Here is a 25,171-nt window from a genome sequence, read left to right as displayed (position 1 = left end):
TAAATCTTTCTTTAAATCTCCCTGAGAAGCAACAAGATAAGATTAGGAGCACAAAAATTTATTCATCTCATTGTACAATGTTACAGCATACTTACACAACTATGATGACCTGTTTTTGATTTTCATTGATGATTGTCACTTAGCTTATTTAATAATTCATTCGCTTTTCATAATAGCTATGTCCCGGAGGCTGGAAACTGCGTTTTTATATCGTATTTACACATACAATTAAATGCTCTCTAATATAAAGATATACAATATCGCTTATACTACACCGTTGATATAACTTCATATTTAATATTACATTGGTATTATTTTAAGTACAAACAGTATACAGTAAACAAGATACAATCGGTTTACTAATAGAACATTTCCCAACTGTCTCACAAAGCCTATTCATTCAGATGGTAACGGATATTTTGTAACAGTCAATAAACGACAAGTACACGGAAGGAAAGGATTATTATTCATGTCGTGTTGAGTCAAGAGTTCAATGGTTGAATCAGGTAATGAATTTGTTGTCTTTTGCATTAATTGAATATTACAGTTTTCCAAGCAACCAAAACGTATTCTTCGAATAATATCATTTATAATTCTGTTGATTTATAATTTTGTGGGGTAGAATTCACCTCCTGGTTGCCGTTTATAGTACTTGCATACTAATGTTTATGATGAATATGTTCTATACTTGTTTTAAAGCATGCGGTGTATATTTTACTTCGTAAATAGATTAGTGCAACTGATTCAATGAGTTACGCCAAACAAGCTCTGGTTTAAGATCACCAAAGCATGGCATTCAATTCATGTACCTGAACTTTTTACCGGCCAGATTCATGTACTCCTTTTATTTAGAGTACCTAATTGTTTTTGTCAACAAACATGCGACTCGTAGGAACAATACGTAAACTTCGAATAAAATGATATTTAGTTTACTCAATTTCGGAAACACGTCAAAAGATTCACGTGAATCAATACTTGACTCGATCACTACAGGAAAAGCTTTCGTTGAACGAAGAAATTCGCTTGACCAAATCATATTGACAAACTAGATAAATCGAAATTATTGAATTGACGTCATCGTATTTGGAACAAACGAAGAGTACTAGATCGAAGTTAATTGACTCCAACAAAATCTATTTTGTTGGTTCACGAATTCCTTTCCTTCCGCGTAGTGGCCAAGACTGTTTTTCTTTCGGTTTCTTTGCTTAAAATCTTAGTTAATCAGAACAGAAAATTACAGTTGCAAATTTTATTGATCCGTTTTCGTTTGTACAATCACTGCCGTGAGCCTTGAAAGTAACAGTCATAGCTTCGGCAGTGAATAGTAGTGATACTGCATTATCGATTCAATCGCGGTCCACAATACTGCAATAAAATTAACCTACAGCTATACAGAAGTACGTATCACGCCAGTTGTTCAGCACTGCATGTGACCTGAATTTCATTCGGACGAAATCGATCACTCTTTTTCAACGTTTTCAGAGGCTGTGTAACGTAGCTTGACGACCACTTTACAAATATGAACGATTATCACCGTCGTAACAGCCATCCAATTCGAATTTTATACACGTAAAACGTTAAAGTGCCTGCGTAAAAAGCTCAGAGCTTATTTTTATTTCGAACAACTAATGCTGTGCAGAGCTCAAATGGGGACGAGGAATTTTTTCCGTTAGTTATAGCTATAACATTGCAAGATCAAGAAGATATGCACGATATCCATATACGTGGTTTTTGTACATTTATTGTTACACGATTGTATTGGTCGATAATGTGGCCGAAAGCTTCGCTGATTGTCAGACGAGCGGTGTAAATATATATATATAGACATATTTATAATTAATTCTGTTCAACTAATATTAACAGTTTCTTAAATATATATAATTTCCTGCACACTTTTTCTCTCGACTTTCATTATGTGCACTCAGCGCACTGTTTTGGGTGTGTTTTACTTCCGTCTTTTAGCAAGGGTGTTATTCACAATCAGATTGTTCAATCCAATTATACAGTACACTGAATATAGTATAGTCACCTCGTGTTATAATTTCACTCCTTACATAGCCGACGATCATTATTCACTCGAATGTTCTCAATAAAGCAAGGGCGGTCGATTTCCTTACAGCCCTGCAATCGGGTTCATAACTCGAGCCTACCGAAGATCGGTTTTGGAAACTGCATCATTTTAAAGAGCGTACGATGTATATGTATTAGAATATAAAATAACTAACGAGATTCCTGATGTATGATTTTCAGCAACGTTTTTTAGATTAGCTACTTTAGTCTCCATAAAAGTGAACAATAATTGTTCGATGGTAAAAAAAACTGTACGCTTATCGTATAGATTCGTACCATAGTTAGTTAGTACACATACATACGTAATGTGATATTATACACATATGAACATAAATCGGTTACTTCATCGTCTCTCGATCGTTTGATCTTTTACGAAGTCAGCTGTGAAATTGAAAAATTTACTTTATCGGTTACATCGACGAACGGTACGTCGATTGAGTGAGGGAGAATTCATTCCTGAAGCCCGCGGGAGCTGGCTAAGGTCTCGTAAAGCGATAGGAGGCCCAGCTGATAAATTCTAAGGAAAGAATAAACGGAGAGAGTTTTCAATACAGCTGCATTGTGTGGAAGGTTACACCGATCGCCATCTACCACGGCATGGTCTACTGACAATACGAATATATTCGACTTAAAACTACAATTGCCATACCTTCATTTTCGAACGAATCGCGAAAATCATGCGATATGCAAAACTACGGTACGCCGATTTACTTCTAACACTATAACATAAACTGCGTTTCACCTCGTAAACGCACAATCACTACAATCGCATGCACGCGTATCAGTTATGAATAACAACACCATGTTTAAAAATAGAGCTTCAATTAAGATTAGATCACGCAATGTTCAACCCTGTCTCACTGTAATCACGTTCCAACAAAAACATTAATAGAAACTATTTTTAAACACTCTCTTATATGTGTACATATATCTACACACCGTACATATATACAGTACACTCTCCCTATTCCAACGTTTCGTTGATGCCCTGTGGCCTCGATCTTCTAGATGATCAATCGAATGCAAAAAATCCCAGCGAATCACTGCGCAAAGGTTTGCGTCCACGAAAATACTCTGCGCACGCGAAGAATCGGAGTGGGGGCATCGCCGAAGCAATCTCAATAAAAAGAGAGTCTACTGTACCGTGCGAATCGTAAATGTGTAAGTAAATATATATATCTATATATGATATAAAATGTATTGTGTAGTGTACAAAAAACTGATCTGTAGTCGATATTTTTCTTTAATCTGAATTCTGAAATAACAATTCTGAAGTGATGTTTAACCGTCATTTTCAAACGAAGATACGCACGGAATGACTCGGTTTTATCAAATACTTTTCGAAGTGATAGTCTGAAAAATCAATTTCAAAGTCTTTCAAAGGATGATATTCACCAGCGGTGCATGCACTGAAGTGAATCGATGTATGAGGTAATGATTTCTTCGACTGAATTTCACTCCCACACAGATTTACCAATCCATCCGGTAGCCAAGTTTTGATGTTGTGACCCGTGATGATGATGACGATGATTAAGATGTGGATGATGATTTGGTGTAAGTCGTGGTGGTGTAAAAGCTTCTTTGGATTTTTGTAGAATAGCTTGTCGTGTTTTATTTATTTTTGGGAATAATAATTTGTTTGCGACGGTGTGCTTGTAACCAAACAAACATGTAGAGAGAAGGATAGATTCAGAGACAGCTTATTGTTCTACGATTTACCATTGGTCGTGATGCAGGGACAAACTGCATTCAGAATTCGGTTGCAGAAGCCCCGAGCCCGTGAGTTCCAACCGCGGATACGATCTCCCCCTCTCAAACTACTTCCTGCGATACGTCCGGTAATTTACAATTACGTACTTTTTACATAAGAAATATTATATTCCTAATTCCTCATTGTTGCTTTCCCAGTTATCTAATCTTTTTGCATTCGTTTTCTATCAACTGGTGGATCTTTCGAATTGAACAAAAGCCTTTTTGGTGTAGCTTTTCACGACTCCGAGTACGGATGTGCGGGTTCCCGAAATCTTGGGAAAAAAGTCTGGGTTAGGATCGGGTTTTTTGGAAATCCCGTAATCTTCGTAAGACCCAAAATGTTCGGGAAACCAATTTGTTGTTGAGAAATTCGAAACGTGGGTATTCTAACTTAACTAATATTTACAGTGTATGTCAAATGCTAAATACTGATGGTAAATAGTATATATAAATAACACCAATACTTTCAGTAAAAAGTATATCATCTTTGATCGGGAGATCCGGGAATCACGAAATATCGGGAACCCGAGCCGAAACTAATAGATTTTTCCCGACCCGATCTGACACGAAGAACTCTGGTACCCGCACAGCCCTAGTTCCAAGTAATGATTATAAACTAATTTAGTGCACGAATAACGACTAATTTTCTGTATCTACGTGCAGTGCATTAAATTACGGCAATACCGAGTACATTAAAGTATTTTCTAGGCACAAAACTATCTGACCTTATTACGCCCTCAATCATAAAACTTGTAACATTTGCCATGTATCCGCATGATTCGAAAAATAAATGACGATTTCTAGCAAATATAGCGAAGTAAAAAATAAAAAAAATTCAATTGAAAGAGATTTTCATTCTCTACTCATTTTTGCCCAAAACCTCGCACCCTATACACAATTTCGATTCAAAGATTGTGCGAGATAATTTTGAAAATTTTTTGTCAAGTTTTGCGTAGTCAATTTACGAATAAAAATATTGAACAAACAACAATTGACTATTTTGTGAATTGAAGGTTACAGAAAACAATTGACAATTCAAAAAATTTGTTAAAAAAAAAATTGTTGAATAAGATCCGAATAGCAATGGAAGGTTTTAATCAGCCATGGCATTGAGAACCGTTCCACTTTGACGAAACATTAGCAATCGTAGCTTGTAAGCAGATTCTAATTTCAACGTTGTACAAATATTTGCCAGCGGCTGTTATCTGAGTCTGGCACTATATATCAGTGGAGTTTCGGTTAAAACAAAAGAAATCTAAGTCAAGTACCGAATACGTTCGAACGAAACCTACGTTATTAATCAGGCTTTACTTCTAGTACGGATTTGCGAGCTATAATAATCTATCCTTGATCGACATGACCTACGAAAAAGGAGAAAACTGATTCAATAATAATTTGCGAAGATTTACCTTCGTCAGCTTGGAACTCCTGAAACAAAAGTAGAGAAGAAATAAGCTCAAATCAATGCTCGTTTTATAATTTTCAAAACAAGCTACCTTGTTCTCACAGTGCCGGAAAGGAGAGAACAACGCTCTGTGTTAAACGCTCAAATTACGTAATTACCGCTTTTTGACACTTCCGTCTAGAGGCCTCGGTGGTTGCGGACTCAATGACGTCAGCGACGAACCTTGTGGTTTCCTTCATCAATTCCTCATCGTCCTTGAATGCCTCTTTGCGTTGCTCCAGACCCTCGGATAACAAGCCTCGCTCGACCTCTTCCATTATCGGAGAATGAAACGTCAACGTCATTTTCTCACTCATTATAATCCAACTTTGTCGTTGTCTCTAACTAAAGCTGCGGGAATTAGCCAGTTAGCCATTAACTCGAGGGTAACATTGTTATACAACACCAATGACACCATCGCATACAACCTAAATTCGTTCGGTGAAATCTTAGTGCTCACGACAACAGGTGTAGCGTTTCATAATCTAACTGTCACGGTATACAATCCGTAGATAAATTTTAACTCCACAGGATAAGCGGTACGCTTTTATGAACATTTTGAAGTATATTTGGGAGATGGGGAACTGTCTGACATTCTTGCAGCTACATAATTCTCAAAATTATTCGCACGACGCTACGTGAGAAAAAAGCAGGAATACGAGACGAAATAAATTTTTAATGAAACTAGTGATCATAGCAGTGTTCGATTAAATACTTTATTCAAATTCTGTAACGGTCCAGTCCTTGTTCGACGTTTATTGACCGTAGAGAAAAACACTAGGAAGAATTTTATTCTTTCTTAAGTATTATTCTCTGTCGAATGAAACTAAACAATGTGGAAGTCAGTATCGAACAAGTAGTGCATTACGCTATAATTCAGCAAGAAGGTTGAACCGTTTTGATACCTCTCCGTTTTACTTCCCTCCAAAACTTTGAGGACCATGCGATGTCTAAAATGTTATACCTGCAATCCTTCAAGAGATACTGTCCATCGATTGATATCTCGCTTTGAAAAGCTCCGTTATGCAGACACACTCACTCATGGATATCCTCGGTGTTATTTTCAAAGTTAATTAGAAACGTCTGTAAATGACGATATTGACAGTGCCAGTCCGAGAGTGTGAAACTAATTACAAGTGAAGAGATTCGGTAGAAGACTTTAACCATCTGTTACCACAGTTTACCGGATAGTCGAATTATAGCCACGCAACTAATCGTCCAGTGATGTCGTTTTCATGGTGTGACACTTTGTTGTTACCATTTTTGTTTGTTTTCGAGCTGATGTTCGGAACCGATGAACCGCAATGCACGTAACTCCGAACGACGAAAGCTCGACGTAATGATCGACACTCTCAGAGCCCGGCTCGCCGAACTACGAATCACCCCAGCCAGGCTCTGAGGAACTCCCGCAATTGAGACATGCGCAAAAGAGACTAACCGGCTATAGGTACATGTGCATACACGCACACATTTATATTCTCTCATGAACTCACGGCACGTTATCGGAAATATCGAAGGTCTGCGTATTCAATTATAGCGAGTTTACACTCGACCTTATATGTAGCTGGTTCCGCATTTCTTATACGTATGTGGATGTCATTTCTAAGATGCTTTGCCACGCGAAGTGGTAAATTTTTAGGATACAAACTTCAGTAACAAAGTATTGATCGGAAAACTTTTTTCAAATTAGTGTCCAGTGAATAAAGGATGGAAATCAGGGAAGATATTCGCGGTTTATCTACTCTTAATGCGAAAATTAGAAGCAGTCTTGCAATTTTCGTCTTCATCGAGGAAAAAGAAAATATGAACATCGTTACATTCATTATACTGTCAATTAATGGTCTACAGGCAACAGCGAATTAAAAATTGTAACTAGTACGTTGTTTTTATAATACGTACACACATTCATGTATATAAACACGAATGTAAAGCATGTGTCCATAAATCTTAGCGGATAGTTTAACATATATAGATCAAAGTTATGTTATAGATCAAAGCTTTCACCTCTCACTAAAGCTCAGTGGTGATGAAAATTTCTAAATATAGTTTAGGTACGAGAGAAACCTTCAACGGAGGATCAATACGCACGGTATTCACTTATCTCCTAATACTGATGCTGATGTATAGAGTTAGGCGATTACGCGGCATCCTGAAATTACGGCCAGATGTGTATATTTTGTAAATTATCTAGCCACTATCGGTAGAACGCATCGATCCGTTTTTTGATTCTACTAAGTAACGTGAACTGATGAGCTCGATCCGTTCTTTTTAATTATTACAATGCTACTAGATTTGAGTTAATTTTCGTGACTCGATGAAGAAAACTCGTTAGTTTAGTAATATTTGTACCACCATCTTCGAGACGATAAGATATCTATAACTAACAATTAGCGGTCTATTTCTTCCTGGACTTTTTCTTCTTTTTTGTGCTATGTCGTTCCCAGTACGCTCTCCATGCTTTTTGAATGACTCTAGCTGCACGATTTCGTACGAATATGTTTATCCTCTCATTCAGTATCTTGAGTGAGGTTTCTTCTTTTTCTCGTTGTAAATCATCGTGCAGCCTTCGTAGATCAACCATTACATCATCCTACGTGAAATCGAGAACAGAATTAGAAATTTCCGTTCAAACGTTCACGACTCATACCTAAGAACACAAATGAGATTCTTTGGATTTTTGAACTCGCCTTATAACTTACCTCCAAATTTTTCCTTTGAGAACTAAGAAGCTCGAATTCACTGGCCAAATTCTCTAAGTCTGTGTGCCGACCGCCAATATCAGCGTCGTATCGAGCCACGCAATTTAAAAGCTCTGCTTCAACCTTACATCTCGAATGATAAAAAAACGTACAAAGATAAATTCGGCACAATTAGCGAAAAGTGAAATTCTTACCTTTTTTCTCTCAGCTTGTTTTCCATGCAAATATTATTACCACGCAAGTTATTTACCTTCCTTTCTAGGACTTCAATTTCGGAAATCAACGCTTGCCGTGTTGCGGCAGAATCTTTGTAAGAACGTATCATTTCGGTCTCAGATTCGATTCTAAATGTCAGAAAAATTATTTGAGTCAATTCAGGACACGGGAATTCAGAGTGAACCGGAATTCGCATAAACAGCTAACGCGCAGGGTTGTAAAATTTTGAATAAAAAAATCTTACACAATTCGATTGATATCATTCGCGATCTCTGTCGCTCTTTGATCGCTGACGTTCTGGCATTCATTTATTTCTTCGTTCAGTTTGCTGATCAATTTTTCTTGTTCCATTTTTTGGGCTGCTAGAGCTTCGTTTAAGCCTGTAAAAGCGAGGATGAGTCTGGATCATGTGTGTACTAGGATACTCAGTTCAACATTTGAGTAAAATTACTGATATACTACATTTAATTTCCGCTTCGGCTTTCCTGCAGCTTCTAGCAGCATGGCGTAACTTCTGATTTTTTTCCTGTAGCTGCATCGGCGATATTTTTATCTGGCCTTCTGTGTAATCAACGAGAAATCGTAAATTAATTAAAAATTCATAAGCGGCCCGCGATATGTCCGTTGGAATGATGTGATTGCCTAACCCTGCATGGTAAACGTTGCAAGTTTCCTGAATCTCCTGAATTGTTTAAAAGAAACACTTGACGATTATAAACAACAAACAGCATTTATAGGTGCGATCAATCGTCGTTAATTTAAGATTCACCTCGTGCAGCGAAAACTGTTGATCAGCATCTTCTGAACCAGATATCTTTACCATGACAGATTTTGAATCGGGTGCGAAGAAACTTGAGCCTTGCTTCTCCGACAGCTGTAAGATCGAAGAACCCACAACATTCAATGCAGATTTTTTCCAATCGTGAATTTAGGAGGTTGTGATTCATCAGGGTCATTTGATTAACGAGTGCAGGTTGTCATTTACCGATCTCTGCATGGTCTCGGTTGTTGCTTTCAGAAGATTAATTATATCCTCAGCCGCAATGTTTATGTCACGGAGATAATCGATTCCATCACCCTTTGGCACAATACTAGGTCTAGATTCTAAGAGATTAGTCATCAGCTCGTCGTTATGCTCTTCGTAATTATCACCATCAGCTGCTAGTTTTCCCACCACAGCGTGGTTCATTTTTAATAACGACTATTGCTCAAGCGGAATGTCCACTAAAGTGGTGTTATGCTTATGTGAAAGGACTAACAACATTCCAGACATGGTTCGCCATATTGAAACATACTTTTGTTGCTATAGGAACCAGCATAACAGAGAAATGACTTGGTACGCGGGAAAGGGAGTTACCGTTTTTACTGCTGATGGATAATCGATTTCGTAAATGAAGTAGCAACTTTAGCAAAAGATGAAGGTATCCACGTCAGATGTGCCATGAAAACTGTCAATTTTGACTCTAATAAACAAACGAGTCGATGGCCTCTACTATCAATTTACCGTGAAGTAGAAAATGAAAAAACACCGGTTCTAGTGATTAATCACTTTTAATAACGATACATGCCACAAATTCTCGGCACGGGCGTCTAGGCACGCCTCGCGGCTAACCTACCCATCTTTTGAAATAGTCAGTGGGCAAAACGGAATCCCTTCTTCGCCAAAGTTAGGCTGATAAGATGGCTGCAAAGACAGCAAAACCTACCTCAACGGCTAAAACTGTTGGCGGCAATGTTGGTGGCCAGAACGCTGGCACAGCCAGCCTCCAGTTTTCGTTGCCACAGATGTTGGATCTTGCCCTAGGCACACCTGAGGTAGTCAACGATTTACCACTTCGCATATCCTACCCTCGTTGATTCGCTTTAAAGTCATATAGTTCTCATGAGCGTATCAAATTCGAACGCCAAATCAGCTGGTCAAATTTTTCACGATTATGTGGTCCTGTAACAGCGATGATATTATACATAAATTGGAAAGGTTTTATGGTGTGAAATTGTGACCTCAGGTTGGAACAGTGAACTTGAACATTCTGCACAACTTCCTCCACGTGCTTTTACATCAGGTAAATCTCCGAACAACGAAGGTCGAGTACCGTGGTGAGGATGCTGCCCGTTTGCAAGTGAGTATTTCTGACGAAGAAGAGTCGCCCAGCGACTTTAATCCAGTCTTGGCATTCTTATGTCCGCAGAATGTAGTTACGAATGCCAGAACAGGGCCGTCTCTGCACCTCCACGAATACAACATCATTGAGAGCTCAGGGAGGGTCAAGCAGCGGATCCATAGCACTGAAGACGTTACCGTCAAAGTCGACGTGTACACGGAAGGTACCTTAAGGGTTTCCGAGAGTGTTTTGCAGTTTCAGTGTCTGGTCCTCAAGTAACTGACATCGTTAGTTCTATGATTCATCGTGTGTATTTCCCTTGAAATTACCTTAGAATCTAAAACTCCCGGGACCAAGGGTACCAAGAGTGCAAAATCTGCTGCCAGTGCTCCAGCTAGCGCTCGTGGAAAAGGAGTCAAAGAGCAAGGTTTGTGAGTCGCTTATCTGTCGATTTTCATAAACTATGAATCCATGTAATCATATTTACAGTGATCTGTATGAGAAGGGTGCGGTAAGACAATACTCGAACATTCGCAAGCTCTTCGAGAACGCACATGATTTTTATTATCCCGGTAAAAAACACTTGTACAGCATAATAGTTTCAGCTTCTGAAGCTTCGCTGGAATCGAGACCTTCGGTTGTTGGAAATGGAGCGAAAAAGACCAAGGGGATGAAACAGCAAGTCGGTGGTGGTTCACAGAGTGAGGCTCATTCCGTGATTTTTGTGGAGCCAGTAGTTGACGGAGCTATGCCAACGGCACTTGGATTCAAACAGCTCGAAGATACCGTAATTATCAAACAGAACTTACGGCGGGTTATTCAGACATCGATTGGAATTTCTCGAAGAGTAGGAATATACCAAGTATTTCATTTTTTTATACAGATACACAAACTGCAGGCAGACTTTCGTGCACTCGAAGAACTCGCCACGACGCCAGAGATGATCGAAAGACTAAAGACGAATAGTACAGATCCCGTGACGGACATGTGGCACGTTATAAACATAACAAAACGGTTGGATGCTGCTGAGCAGGGAATAGACAAGGTAGCTTTGTTTGCTGTGCTACTAAAGTTCTACGAATTGTAATCAATTTTCATAAAAGAAATGGCATTATGTTGTCTCGATCACGTTTCCAGATTACGACTATGGTGCAAGACCTGATCAAGAGTGACAAGGTAATAACCCTGGGTGGCAACGGGGGTGGCAATACGGGTGTTAATGCGGCTGGTAGCGAAGGTGGTAACGAGAATGTGGCACCTCAGTTACTCGATATTGACAAGCGACTGACAGATTTGGAAAACCAGCTGTCCGTTAGCGGATCCTCTAATACAGGTGAAATGAAAATGACTTACTTAGGTCGGTAGAAAGTCTTGACTTCAAAGAAACATCACGTTTACATATGCTGTTATACTCTACTCATCTCGTTACGATTTCTTAGTTGAAAAACCAGCGCATCCAACAACGTCAGTTGACGGTGATGTTAGCTCAGAAATTACGACGCTGAAGACCGAGATGGCGCAGTTACGAAAAGACCTGCTGGACTTAATTGGCAAGATAGGCAACGCTGGCAAGTGTTCTTAGTACTGTTTCTAAAATTAGTTTTTGGCCAAAATCGCATCGAACTGGTAGAGATTTCACGCTGCGAAAGATATGGATACCTTCACAGGTGTGTTTTTTCAGATTTGACACCCGCTGCAAAGAAGGGCGCCTCTGTCGTTGAGTCGGGATTAGAAGGTAAAAATGCTGGGGAGATTGTTACTAAGTCGGAACCAGGAGTTTCGGATGCTGGGACAACGTTGGAAGGCAACTCAAAGATTCTGGAACAGATCCAAAACATGGAGGTGATGTTTGGAAATGCGACGCAGGACCTTGTTCAACGTGTGCAGGACCTGGAAAAGGATGTGGGATGTTTGATAGAAAAGGCCAACAGCGCACCGATGGCTGGTGTTACTTCAGATGGGTCACAAAACTTGGGTGATCTCATTAATAAGATCCAGACAATTCAATCGGACATGGAAAGCATAAACCAAACTGCCAATCGACTTCTTGATGACAAAGAGACTCGTGAAACCCACACGAACGTATGCGGTCAAGTTCAAAAACGTGAAAAATTTTACGGTTTTAACATTCAGTATTTTCCTTCACTCTGCAGGCTCTTCTAGAGCAAATAGAATTCCTGAAGATCATCAAGGCTGACAAAGAAGACCTTGAAGGAGCCTTGGCTAATAAAGCTGATGCTCGAGCGGTGAACCGAAAGGTATGTTCTCAGTTCATTTTTGTAGAAGAAACAACAGCTCACGAAGTCGAGTGGTACAGTCGGCGTAAAACAAAAGACAAGGAGTTGAACACTTCGCATTTTTAGGTATCCTACGATCAGTTCGACGCAGCTTGCGACGACTTAGCAAGAGGCTTGGAAGAAGCAGTGACGAAGCTCACCCAGCAAGAGGGCATTTGGCAAAAGGCATTAGACGAAGTTCAGCAGGAGATAGAGGGCAAGTTGGACAAGATTGAAATCTCACCGCTCAAGGAGTTCGTCAACAACAAGCTTAAGACGCTCCAAGAGAAGTTGAAGACTTTATCAGACCTGAAGCACGAAAGCGAGGCAGCTGGAACGAAGAAGTTGCTTAGGTAGTTCCACACCAATCATGATCCACGTCGAATCTTGAAACCGTTTCGATCTAACTTCTATTTTCGCATCGTCACAATTGTCATCCAACTCCAACACTGGTGATCTTGACATCGAATCAATCACCAGAGACGTGCAGTGCCTTTCTTGCGACAAAAATGTCGTGATGAAGATGCAGGAAGGTGCCGTCTTTCACGCAGAACCTATGCCCTGCACGAGGAGCATGAAGCCATACCTCACCTACGAGTTGGACCAAGTGCGAAAACAGCAGAGAAGACTGCCACACGGTAGAAACATGATACAGTTCGAGGCTGCGATGCAAGAAGAGGCGAGAAAAGTGCGACCACCAAGGGAAGATTCCCTCGCAAAATCACCGAGGTATTACATGAGATCACGTTCATAATTTGAAGAAATAAGGAACTAGTGTTCTTCACTGAGCTTCTCAACACTCCTAACAGGGATCATCTTTGCAATCGCTACTGCGGTGGAAGTCACACCGTAACGACACCTCAGCAGCGAGTCATGAGGATGGGACACTTCCTGACTCAGTGGGGACCTGAAGCTATTCAGCTTACCGAAGGCGTCATTCGGGGTACTGACGGCCAGATGTATCGAAGCCGAGCGCTTCCGAGCACGCCGGAAGTCTGCGTGCCCCAAGAAGCGGGAGATCAAAAACAGCCTGAGGAAGTCATGCCAGCACCAACGCCACCACCACCGCCTCAAGAACCGAGGTCAACCAGCGTTTCAAGTTCCCGTCTTGGGGTAAAAATTGTTAATTTATATGCATATTTGTGTTGAATTAGGGCTACTGTTTGGCGTAAAATATTTTTCTATCGAGTTTTCAAAATAGTTGAATTTCCAATTACATTTTGAAGGAAGCGCGAGAGTCAATTGGGCGTTCCAGTTTGATTGCAAGACCATCTAGTTCAACATCTCGTGAGTTGCTTTCACCTAGCGTTAAGGCTTTCTAATTAACTAAGAGTTTTCCGAGTTTTCAGAAAGGCGATCAGTTTCCCGCAAAGTCACTATGGTAACGAAACCTTCCGTTGAGCGCACATCGGTATCGTTAACTGCACCGAAGGTTTCGGTAAGTAGCCCAATTAGGCGAAATGGTAACTTCTGCTGATGACTAACTCCCACTCTCACACTTTTTTGATATAGGAAGTAATCATTGAGGAATCAGGAAGTGCCGAAGGAAAGGAAGACGCTAGTGAAGAAGGAGGGGATGAAAACGACGAAGAAGATGCTACTGAAGCCGTTCACGAGGGCGAGCATGAAGAGCAACATGAAGAAGTTGCTCCGGTGCTAGAGGAACCACCGGCAGTGGTGAATGCGGTGGATGAAGTCGCAGCAGAGTCACAAACAGCTACTTCGGAAGAAGAGGGTGCTGAGTAGATATCCTGGGTGTAACTTCATCGATCTTTGTGGTCGCTAATATTTTCTACCAGTATTTTTACTCGCGCTGATTATATTGAGTTTGTAGAAATTTACTGAGCTTTGGCGTTTTCAACTCGATTGATCAGTGAGCTTTGTAATCATTTTTTTAAAACTATTCGTACGAATAAAGTGTTGTTTGAATGTATTTCTACCAATTGATAGTCGCAGGTTATAGTGTTATTTGAGATATGATCAGTATCAGTAGTAAGGTAAACATACTGGAGAACTAACAAAAGGAGTAAACGCTTCCGGGATGAAGAAATTTCTTGAAATTTTAACTACAGAAACTAGATCAAATGTTACTAGATCCGTATTTTTTCCGACCAATGGGCAGCAGTTGTTTAAAAATCACGTGGCTTACATTGAAAAAATCTGAACAGAATTTTTTAAAGCTTTAAAGTTCTCGTTAAATATACTATTTCATTTTAATAGAGTACATTCTACGAAAGTAGTTGGTAACAAACGATGTTATGACTGAAAAGATTCTAGAACTTATGACGAAGACCACCCTACTTGCAAACGGCATAAGTTGTTCCTCATCTTTTCCAGATTTTTTTTTCTTATGATAATCTCTAAAGGGATGTGCGCAAGAAGGGCCGGAAACGGAACATCAATTCTTGACACCGGGTGATATATGTGTGCCATTAACAATTTTTTATTACCTTGACTGGTGTGCAGTTAATTCCAGAAGAGGGGGTTCACAAATTCGTCCAAATGTTCGAATTCACTTGGCACACTGAACACACACACACACACACACACACGCACGCACGCACACACGCACACGCTCGATAGCAACTGACTCTGTTGTCTTAGAATTTATAGAATTTATAGAATAGAATCGGCACGTCGCGTGAGAGAGTTGTGACTGACTGACGAGTTCATCGGTCAGATGTGATTCCAGTACCCCCCCCCCCCCCCCTTCCGCTCCCCTTAAACTAAAAACGTAAATGTACTGAAGAAATTTCTGTATTACAACAAAAGATGTTCCCACGCTTTTTAAAATTATTTATGGCTTGTGCTTGACCCCATTTCCAGTACCTTCCAAAAGTATAGGAAGAAACTAATTTTATTGAAAAAACGCGTTCATAAAGATGTACCTTATAAAGGATTCTATGGTCGGTAAATGCAAACTTGTCTACATTGAAAACATCTTAATTGAAATATTTTTCTCTCCATAAGACGCGATGAGTATTCAAGTTTGATAGGTAATTAATCTGTTAAAATCTGAAAAATTGATCATCATGTTTCTCTTGAACTTGATTGAAAATATTGCTAAGAAGAATGAAGTGCAGTTTGAAATTACTGCTTATACCACTTCCGTAACGGTACATGTGTCCAAAATACTGACATGGCGATGGCTTAACCCGTGGTTTTTCAGCAACCACTGCACGTTGACCGGGATAAAAAATCACGGATTTAACGTAATTTGATTTAGTTTCGTCAGCTCTAGTGTCAAAATAATCGATCACCTGGATGCGTGTTCTCCATTGGCAAGTGTTTCCCCAAAGGCATGATGCATGAGGTGGTAGGTAAGAAGTAACTGCAACAGAATACGCTCGACGTATTAACTTATTAAAGTTTTATTGTTAATAAGGAATTCCAGCTTACACCGTATCTGCTACTATCTAGCAAAGATGATTCAGGAACTAACTGAGCGGTATGACGCGGGTAGAGTTAATACCAGTACAGAGTCCTTACATTTGGGTCCGTTTAAATATGATCCGCGTCAGACCGGAAGATGATCCCGTCACAATCACGCACAGGTTTAGTAGATTACATACAATAATGTAATTAAAAGATTTATAGACATTACGAAGTTGGAAGTATATAATTTTGCGGTTTCCCTGTAGCAGGTATGAATTTTAAAAAATTGGTAAATCAGGGTCCAGGCTAAATTAGTTTTGCAGGGTCTCAGGCTTTTGCTGGGCCTGTAAATTGTATACAATTACATAGATTATGACGCTACGTAAATAGGAGTAATTAGGTTATGAGTCGAGTTATAATCTACTTCATATAAATTTCAAGGTACAGGGAGTATCTACAAGTAATGTGGCCTATCTAACTGTTTTGCCACACAAAATGGCCTCTGTGAAACGGCCGATGAAATTTGGTCCCAATTATGATTTAATGTGCTGTTTATATAATATTGGATCCGCGTCCATCCATGACGTAGAAAAAATCTGTCATCGCTAGACAAAAAGTGGTCATTTTTTAACGTGATTAATTATCAACTGTATAAACATTTTCATGCTTGAGTGACGTATCGATAAACGTTTTGAAAAAAGAAATAAATATTAGCGAACATTTGTATGGCGTGTACCAATCTAACCAGATTTTGAAGATTTTTACTGCGGATCAAATTGCATCGGTATCAAGTTTCAAACAGGTCACCCTGTACAATTGTTATTGTATAATATGTGTAAGAGACTAGACGTATGTGTTTTATGTATATGTATAATATGTATATAATATATACATAACTTCTAAGTCCTTGGATCTTATGTACTAATATTATTAATTATCCAACATAGAATTTTGTTTACAACCATGAGCTAACGACACCATTAATATACAAATGAATACAATGTTAAATAAATATATATTTATATATATAGATTATAGTTTTAAAACAATAATAATATCGATGATAGAAGTAATCATACTAATAATAATAATTGCAATTATAATGATAGTGTGACACTAACGGGTCTTAAAAATTTTAACGTGGATATGCATTATTGGTTATAATTAATAATACTGGCAGCTTACAGTAGTCAACGCAGGTTAATATAGTATCGATCGCATTATGAGCCAATTGATGTTAACGGACTATTTTCACAGTGAAGAAGTAAATCCAGACCAGATTCGCTGCTGGTATATCGTTTTAGGGGAAAAGATATCAGCATTGAACTGAAATCAAAATACTAGGCAAAGCTAGATACGAACGTTGAAAAGATAGCTTCGCCGCATATTATTTCCATCATTGAACTCCGGTATTATATCACTGATAATGGTCCGTCAACGTTGAGATTAAGTTTGTCTGGTGCCACAGAAAGCGCGATGAAATATCTAGTGTAATCTTCCGTGTTATAAAGTTCTCAATAAAGTCTAGCTAGAAGAACATATTTCTTTGAAACCCGAACGGGATTTCAGTTTTGGAAGACTGTAAATGAATGACTAATAGCGCCAGAGTAAATACGAAAGTTTCAGGCGCGTGAGATGTAAGTGAGAAATGGAGTGACAAGGGGAGAAAAAGAGAAAAACAGATGGGGGGGAAAGAGAAAGAGAGGTGAGAATCGCATGAGCTGCGTGGAAGTCTTTTGGGAAGTTTTTCTAATTTTTAAGCAGTAAGCACCCAATATTTTCATACATTTTTTTTTTCATTTTCTTTTTAATTTGGCACGAGACAGACTTATAATAATAATCATACAAACATCGTTTGGCTGCAATTACCTTATAAATGTAGTTAGGTCCAACTAAATTGTATGTATGTACGTACAGGTAATTAGCATTCGATCTTTGAATCTTTGGTTTGTTTTTTGCTTAAATATAAACCTCGCCTCAACGCTACAATAATATTAATTACAATACGTATAATAATAATAATAATGTAATAACATATCCGGCTTCGCCGATATTTACGATCGTTCAAAACTGCAGTATCTATAATAAATGTTTAGGCTAATATTCATTAAATTTAGTTTTATTATTGTTAATGCACGGACGTCTGTATTCTGTGTCGACATTCGAACAGTGTTTTTATATTGAAAATGAATAATTAATCATGCTTTAGTCCCACAGTGTAAACAATCGATACGTTACTGACAGAGATAGAAAAAAAAAAAGAATATATCGATTGACAAAAATTTACTCGTAATATTGCACGATCACCGATACAAACATTATTCACTAATTGCCGTTCAGACACAATGAATCACAGGTGAGAAGAAAATATTTTTATTCGTAACTAATTGTAAACGCAGGCACCCGGTCATTGACCTGTAACGTTTGTGGTTTACCGCGTTTGTCTTTTATTCATTTGAATACGAATTATTAAAACACGAATAATATTGATCCCATAATAATAATAATAATAGTAGTAATAGTAATAATAACAACAATAATAATAATAGTGATGATGATGATGGCAACATTGGTTGTAGTTACGGCATTTATATCAAATTAATATCACATGAAATAATGTATGTAACTAAGTTACTTTTACTAGTGCATGTTTGAAAATTCATCGATTAACTAGTTTCAGGTATAGTTATTGTAGAAACTATGTAAGGTAAAAATATTTATGTTAAAAAAACGAAGTTGAACAAAAACATGAATAAAAAAAATCACAGTTATAAGAAAGTTTCACGTTTAAAAATAATTAATGAATTAATTAATGATGAACGATGAAATCAACAAAACTACCAGTAAATATACTTATAATTGTAATGTATACACATATATATAATTATATATATACCTATATTCATTTACCGTTATGCGTAATAAAGTGTTTAAATATCTACCTAACATTTGGCATTGTTTTTTGCGAGCTATCTCGCCCCGCTGATTTACAAGAACGTTAAAATATTTTCACGTATGTATACAAATTACATGTAAATAATATAACAGGTATCGTATTATAAGTATAATGACAAGCATAATTTTCAGTTTGGCCTGTTACTGTTTGTCGCGAAAGTATAGATATATGTGAAATTTATATCCATCCTTCATCATCATTTTGACAGACGAAATTTACTGCTAGTATACTAAATGTATATTACGTATATATTCCTACATCTAACATCGTCTTAAATGTATTCACTTCGCGTCGCACTGCTGCAATCAACTGACATCGAAACGTTGCGAGGTGTTTATTCTCTGATTACAATCAATCTTGGCAGGATTGAAGATAGTAATGAAATCAATTAATGACTTTCTTGTTCCTCGAAAAGAGTGAAGTTTGTTCTTATCCAGTTTAAAATCGTTATTTTCAGCTGATAAATCGATCGTTTGGCTGATTCAGAAGTGTGTAACCTGCCGAATAATGTGAAATATTTTACAATCCCACGGTTAATTGCTAGTCTGATTAAATCGGAGGTAAACACCAAGTGAGCCTCCTCTGCACGATTGAGAATTGACAGTTGCGAGCGAGAAAGATTGCAACTTTCCCTGTATAATCCTATAAAGAGATCAGTACATCACTTCGCACTCTGGCCTTTTCGCAAACAAATCGAATCCATTTTGCACAACCTTATGATAATTGAAGTCTGTTTGCAGAGAGAAAATGGAGAACTAGTCGCAAACTATCCATACAGGTATAACACATGTCCTCGAGTTCCGCTACCTTGTTATTCATCATCATGCAAGCTGCACTGCAGTGAGATTCTAATACGGTGCCAACTCCGCTGCATGCAGCTCATTATACGCGGTTCTGTACCGAATCGATACATGTCCGTGCCTCTGTCATCCGAGATTACAACATCCGGGATGTTGACTTATCCATTCGTTGGGTAGAATCCAAATATTACGTTAAGTTGCACCGTGTACGGCAGTTTATAGCGAGACGAGTATCTTCGCACATCGGCTTGGGAAGACAATGTTTCAAATTACGGAAGTTTGGTAGGTTGAACAAATTGATGAACGCGAGGGAATTTTCGTTCCTATACTTTTTCAGCGACGACCTCGAATTTCATGAAAATTGATTTCGATGCAGCAAGATATATGCATATATCTCCGGAATTTCGCAAGTCTGTGCCTTGATTTTCGATACATTGTTCTTTTCATTTTTATATTTCAAATTTTGTACGAATGTACGATTACTTTGACAAAAATATAATCCATTCGTTATGAAATACAGAAAATTAACGAGATTAGGATAAGCAATTAATCATCGTATGAAGAAAAAGTGAAATATTTGTTTTGTCAGTATGTACCGTTGCGACGTACGAGGATTATACCGCATACGAAATCAAAAACGAGAAAACGGCGTATCGGTTAAACTAAAAAAATGTCAACTTCTCATGCTACAAAAACCCATTACATACCGTGAGTTAGAAAGAAAAAAATAAAAGAAAAATGGAAATTCAATGTCAATTCTAGAGAATATCATCACAAATATTTTATCCACTACACATGTGCTCGGATATAATCAAAACCCAAAATTGAATCCATTGAAAATTCCCTGAGACACATATTTCATCGATTCTTTAGAATTGAACGGGTCCTCTCATAAGAGCTCATCCCTCGTTCATTTCTTTGCCTGTCTCTCTCTCCCCCTTCTGCTCTCTCTCTCTCTATCTCGCTTCTGGTCGATATTCAGGTCGGTAATTCCGGTGATCGTTTCGGCTCGCTCGAGCGAAACTGGACAAATTTGCAAGAAAATGTTCTGGGAAAGTGCGGTAATTATTGTAGCGCCTTAAAGGGCGCTGCGATAGATGCGCTACAAAAGTTGGGCTATCACTGGATGGAGCAGGCACATATGCTCGGCTCCCCGTATCGGCAACCGATTTACACTGAAGTGACGAACCATTTCTGGAATAGTCTCGAAGGGCTTACTGAATTGGCCGAGAATGTAGGCATTCAATTCCTCGTTCCGCTGTATTCGCATATGCATGAATCCTCTTGCGCTTCTGCAATTTCGAAATGGAATTGTTAGGAGATCATTCCGTCTCGATGTGGCAGATGCTTCTTCTCCTCTTTTTAAACCTTGGCTTATACTCACTTGAGAGACAGAGAATAATCCTGTTTAGTAGACTCGCTGTTTCTGACCAGGTAGCTTCCCTCTCTTAGTAAACGAAGGACTGCTTCCGCCTCGATTCGGGTAATCGATCCGTGGTACCATCTAGAAACACAAAAAATCACCGAACAAAATAATTTGGCTGATGATTATTTTAGTCGGACTCATGTCTCGTAGTCAAAACTTTACGCAAAGGTTCGAAACTGGTTGAATGAAGATATTCATTTCTTGAATTGTTTCGAATCTAGCCTCAAAGTAGAAAAAGTCAAGACGATGTGAACTATGTTGTCTAATTAAAACTTCGATAAGCAGTATGGTATTGGTTTAAAAATTGGTGTTCGGTCGTTTTCAAAGCAACCAACCAATTGTCTGTCTTCAGAATTAAATTCAAGATGTTAGACGCGGAACGGTAAATTTATCTATAAACTAAGAAATAAAATTTTTGAACATATCAAACAAGCAAGTTCAACTACTAGCATGGAATCAACATGGCCGCCATTGTTCCACTTGCGGTTTTAATTCAGCTGCGGCATTACTTCCAGCACTCGACAGTTTTTATACGCGATTCTATGCCAAACGAAACGACGGCAAGAATAATGCAGTTGTGACATCAATTTTAAAAAACGCGCTGAAGCTGAGAAATTGGATAGTGAAATTCACTCGCATACACGAGTACCAACATGCATTGCGTATCGTTCACTCCGGCACATTTCCATTTTTATCCTCAATTCTGTATATCGTGACTTTGCCGAATAGGAACGTCCTGTTTCAAATAACAAGCAGAAAAAAAAAAACTACTCACAAGTCAAGGATCGTGTATATCCACGCACGGAATCATCCTAATACAGTAGTGCGGAAATAAAACCAAGCATCGAGATAAATGAAAACATAATAAAAACGGCGCAGGGATATCGACATATAGCCGGAGGGTTTCAAAAGTCAGCAGAATTCATGATGGAATATGAAGACATTCATCTCACCCTTGTCTCTCCAAGGGCAGGTCTGCGTCAACGAGGTCAGCGGATCCGCGGGAAGTGCCCATCTCCAGGGGCAGTCCAAGGCAAAGTCCTCCGGGTTTTTTTAGGCCTACTTTACCACCAACCCCGTCCATCCCCCCAGCGTCGAGGTTCAGCGTCATCTTTGGGCGCGCCGTACCGCCGCCTGAAATGAGTCACATCACAGACTGTTAGGAGCCAGACACAGCGTCGCGACGCTACCAGAATCGTCCGTAATATTCACACACCAAAGCTCCACCCCGTGTATCAGTCACCCCAAGCTTTATGGTCGATCTAATTGAACAACTTCCTCATGCCCTTTCTTGCAGCCACTGTCATGTTTACCCACAAATTACTCGCTTTTTTGACCTACTTTTCCGCAGGTAATAAAACGTTACGGTAAGACGAAACAAGGAAAGTTTGCTTTAGTTATTCAGAAAACTTTGCTAAGGAAAATAAGAAGATATTTTTTATGGATCTGTGTACGGTTTAACAGACTAATCGTAAATCAATTAAGCATGTTCAACATTGCTGACGCATACATGATTTTTACCTATGAGAATTTATACATTTTGATTTAGTGTCAAGTATTTTTATTTTGCTAAATACTTTTCGCTGAATATTACCTTCAGTATACATTTTACAATTATATGATACGATGACTCAATTAACGAAAAAATATTCCATTTACACGAAAATATTTAGCCTTGACTAAGATGGTATACTAAGTTTTGAATGTTTTTCTCACGAAAACTCTTTAATTCAGGATATATTGTTCAAGTACGCATGTTGCAGCGAATATTTGGAATTTTATTTTCACCCTCCGATTAATTTGGGGAAGAATTTTCCATTAGTGTCCAAGTTAGGCTGACTCGGTCACAGTGATTGATACGAAAATTTTTTTTAGCTTCGGCAGCTAAAGCACCCCCGGAGAATTCATTATAAGCTTTTAGACCGTCGTGGCAGAACTTAAGTCTCTAATACTTTTTATTGTTTTTTTTTTTTTCAAATGTTCCGGTGCGGAGTTTTTAAAAGAAAACTTACTTTGGAAGTTTAACGAGGAGGAACCAGTACATCGTTCTTAAATCAAGCTGCATCGATTGACGAAGAGCAACTAGATTAAAAAGTTATACACTTGCACGATGTACAACAGAAGCTGCGACGAAGAAAACTTCCAGTAATATGCAAGTCAGCTTAACATCTGACTTCGGACAAATAGAAACGAATCCATTTCCATCTGGTGATTTATTAAGTTAAGTCCCCATCGCGTGATTCGGTTCAGGTATCCCTCCAAGATCAATCTCTTAGCAGTTTGGTTTTGGTACAGGGAATGACGAAGGTGGTTTAAGCCGATCTGTCAGGTGTAGCTTTCGGTTAGAGTTGCGTGCGAGAAGTTAATCGCATTAAGAGATGCTTCTGTCTCGAACAATAGTCCAACTGGAATCACTGCCGTCCCTAAACTGTGGCGAAGAAAAAACTCCTGAACGAATTAGGCACCGCGTAGCTCCATTAAATATTTACAACTTGTACTGTTCTGAACTGTCAGCCACAGAGCTTGTTCCATCAAATCTTAGCCATAAATCTCTACGCTGAAGATCTGAAGATGAAGTACGACATGACCAGGAGCTGACAAAAAGTGTTCCGGAGTAATTTCTCAAGTAAGAAAGTGCTCCTCGTGTTAGCCAAAGATCCAGCTGCATTTCGAAAAGTCGTTGATTACGATCACATATCCAGACATTGGCGTGGGAATGGCGATCAATTTTAGAAACGAGGAGTAAATCGGAAATGTTCAAGTTTCACTGACAGACGAGCGGGATATGTTGTTCGGAATAAAATGCGGTGCATGACGTTACCCAAGATCGCAGGCACGTCGCAGTGTCTAGGCGTCTTGGCGGTTTGCGGCGTCCTCCAGGGAAATACCGGGACGTTGAAGGCGTCACCGAGCGACAGCGGGAAACTTTTAATTCCCTTAGAAAATCAGGATGTATTGGTTTGCGCCATTCGACTGGGTGGGTAGGCACGAAGGATCCTGACGCGCCACGACGACTCGTGACAGTTGGTCGGGAGCGGTATTGATGCGTATTTATTGCGTGATGCTCGAAGCAATTTGGTGAGAGTTTTTATTGGACGAGGCATCGCCGAGTGTATTCGCCTCAACAAATGTCAGTGGAAGCGAAGCTAGACAACCGATGTCCAGAGGAAGCCAGCCACGTTTGCGTTATTCATGGGGTTGTATCCCATTATGATGATCTCACAGCTTTCGAAAACCTACATTACACTGTGAGGCATCGCGCACTGCTGCACACGTGTCGACTGGTGCAGCATCTGGTAGCAGATGTATCCTGCCAGCGAAGGCTCTTATCTCGCCTCTCACCTCTCATGTAACAAACACTTTGGACCTGCCCGGAATTCTTGATGCATCGAGATCCTCATGAAATATGAACTAACGGAGCCAACGCCCCTGGATACCGTGGTCTGCAGTATCTGCCGTGAAACAGGATGCGCATATCCCTTTATCGTCGGAGGTCCCTGATGTATCCGGTATTCCAATTTGTCTGGAGCTCAAACAATATCGTCGTGTCAAAGATTTACCCACTCACGATGAAACTGGGTGAAGAGTGTTTCCACATCAGAAAAGAAAGTTCAACGGGTCTGACCTTCGGCTGGCTATACACTTTGGACTCGTCGATACGCTCGCGAGAACCGTTCAATTGATCTTTGTTATCCGTACCACATCATTGGGGTTAGTGAGCCAACTCGAGATGCTGGTTTATCGGCACTCGCTGCTGCTGCGGCGACTGCTTTTTTATAAGTGGATCCACTTTTCTCGCTCAACCAAGGCGTCTGGCTTCGAAATCGAATTTTTTGTTTTTCGGCGGTATCTTAAGCTACGTTAACAATAAGAACGAATGTCAAACTTTACAGCGTTCGTACTGGTTAGATTCAACGCGCGATTTAACACAAGAATTATCATCGCCAATGTAAAATGTACTTAAGATCAGTTTCTGACGATATTAGTGTGAAAACTATGAGATAAACTATGGATGGTTACAACAATCGAAATTTCAGCCAACATATTTTTGAAAT

The 25,171-nt window shown here is 39.2% G+C and overlaps 4 protein-coding genes across 10 annotated transcripts in view; 1 reads left to right on the top strand and 3 right to left on the bottom strand.

The window, feature by feature from the left end:
• Nucleotides 1-52: 52 nt before the first annotated feature.
• LOC107225808 lies at nucleotides 53-6,648 on the bottom strand. 7 transcript variants are annotated; one of them, XR_006902819.1, is made up of 6 exons: nucleotides 6,431-6,648; nucleotides 6,231-6,349; nucleotides 5,386-5,617; nucleotides 5,232-5,250; nucleotides 3,790-3,894; nucleotides 53-2,587 (listed from the first exon to the last, which is right to left on the bottom strand). XR_006902819.1 is itself a non-coding variant. In XM_046731320.1 (5 exons), exons 2-5 carry the CDS (start codon nucleotides 5,581-5,583, stop codon nucleotides 3,111-3,113), a joined length of 399 nt encoding a protein of 132 aa, XP_046587276.1. In that variant the 5' UTR covers nucleotides 5,584-5,617; nucleotides 6,231-6,648; the 3' UTR covers nucleotides 53-3,110. The 7 variants fall into 7 exon arrangements, 3 of the variants coding, with proteins under 3 accessions (XP_046587276.1, XP_046587275.1, XP_046587277.1); XR_006902820.1 differs by having other exon boundaries at nucleotides 6,441-6,648; XR_006902821.1 differs by having other exon boundaries at nucleotides 6,451-6,648.
• Nucleotides 6,649-7,092: 444 nt separating this feature from the next.
• Nucleotides 7,093-8,271, bottom strand: LOC107225802 (dynein regulatory complex protein 10-like). Its single transcript, XM_015666384.2, has 3 exons — nucleotides 8,160-8,271; nucleotides 7,966-8,095; nucleotides 7,093-7,856 (listed from the first exon to the last, which is right to left on the bottom strand). The coding sequence occupies exons 1-3, from the start codon at nucleotides 8,183-8,185 to the stop codon at nucleotides 7,662-7,664; spliced, it is 351 nt and encodes a 116-aa protein (XP_015521870.2). The 5' UTR covers nucleotides 8,186-8,271; the 3' UTR covers nucleotides 7,093-7,661.
• A 1,590-nt stretch (nucleotides 8,272-9,861) lies between these two features.
• Nucleotides 9,862-14,305, top strand: LOC124293023. The gene is made up of 13 exons (XM_046731919.1): nucleotides 9,862-9,996; nucleotides 10,188-10,506; nucleotides 10,618-10,714; nucleotides 10,773-11,070; nucleotides 11,167-11,328; nucleotides 11,421-11,616; nucleotides 11,723-11,851; nucleotides 11,965-12,365; nucleotides 12,437-12,541; nucleotides 12,647-12,912; nucleotides 13,040-13,288; nucleotides 13,369-13,672; nucleotides 14,072-14,305. Exons 1-13 carry the CDS (start codon nucleotides 9,862-9,864, stop codon nucleotides 14,303-14,305), a joined length of 2,895 nt encoding a protein of 964 aa, XP_046587875.1.
• Nucleotides 14,306-15,912: 1,607 nt separating this feature from the next.
• LOC107225825 overlaps nucleotides 15,913-25,171 on the bottom strand; it is a 127,884-nt gene continuing 118,625 nt past the window's right edge. Inside the window, exons 6-8 of the mRNA XM_015666415.2 lie at nucleotides 22,070-22,250; nucleotides 21,075-21,194; nucleotides 15,913-20,982 (exon numbers count right to left, since the gene is read on the bottom strand). Of these exons, the coding sequence (XP_015521901.2) occupies nucleotides 20,793-20,982; nucleotides 21,075-21,194; nucleotides 22,070-22,250 (491 nt within the window). The 3' untranslated portion in view covers nucleotides 15,913-20,792. The remainder of the gene's footprint in view (nucleotides 20,983-21,074; nucleotides 21,195-22,069; nucleotides 22,251-25,171) is intronic.

This window comes from Neodiprion lecontei, chromosome 2, assembly GCF_021901455.1.
Source record: "Neodiprion lecontei isolate iyNeoLeco1 chromosome 2, iyNeoLeco1.1, whole genome shotgun sequence".
Classification (NCBI taxonomy): Eukaryota; Metazoa; Arthropoda; class Insecta; order Hymenoptera; family Diprionidae; genus Neodiprion; species Neodiprion lecontei.
This window is presented reverse-complemented; position numbering and strand designations above follow the sequence as displayed.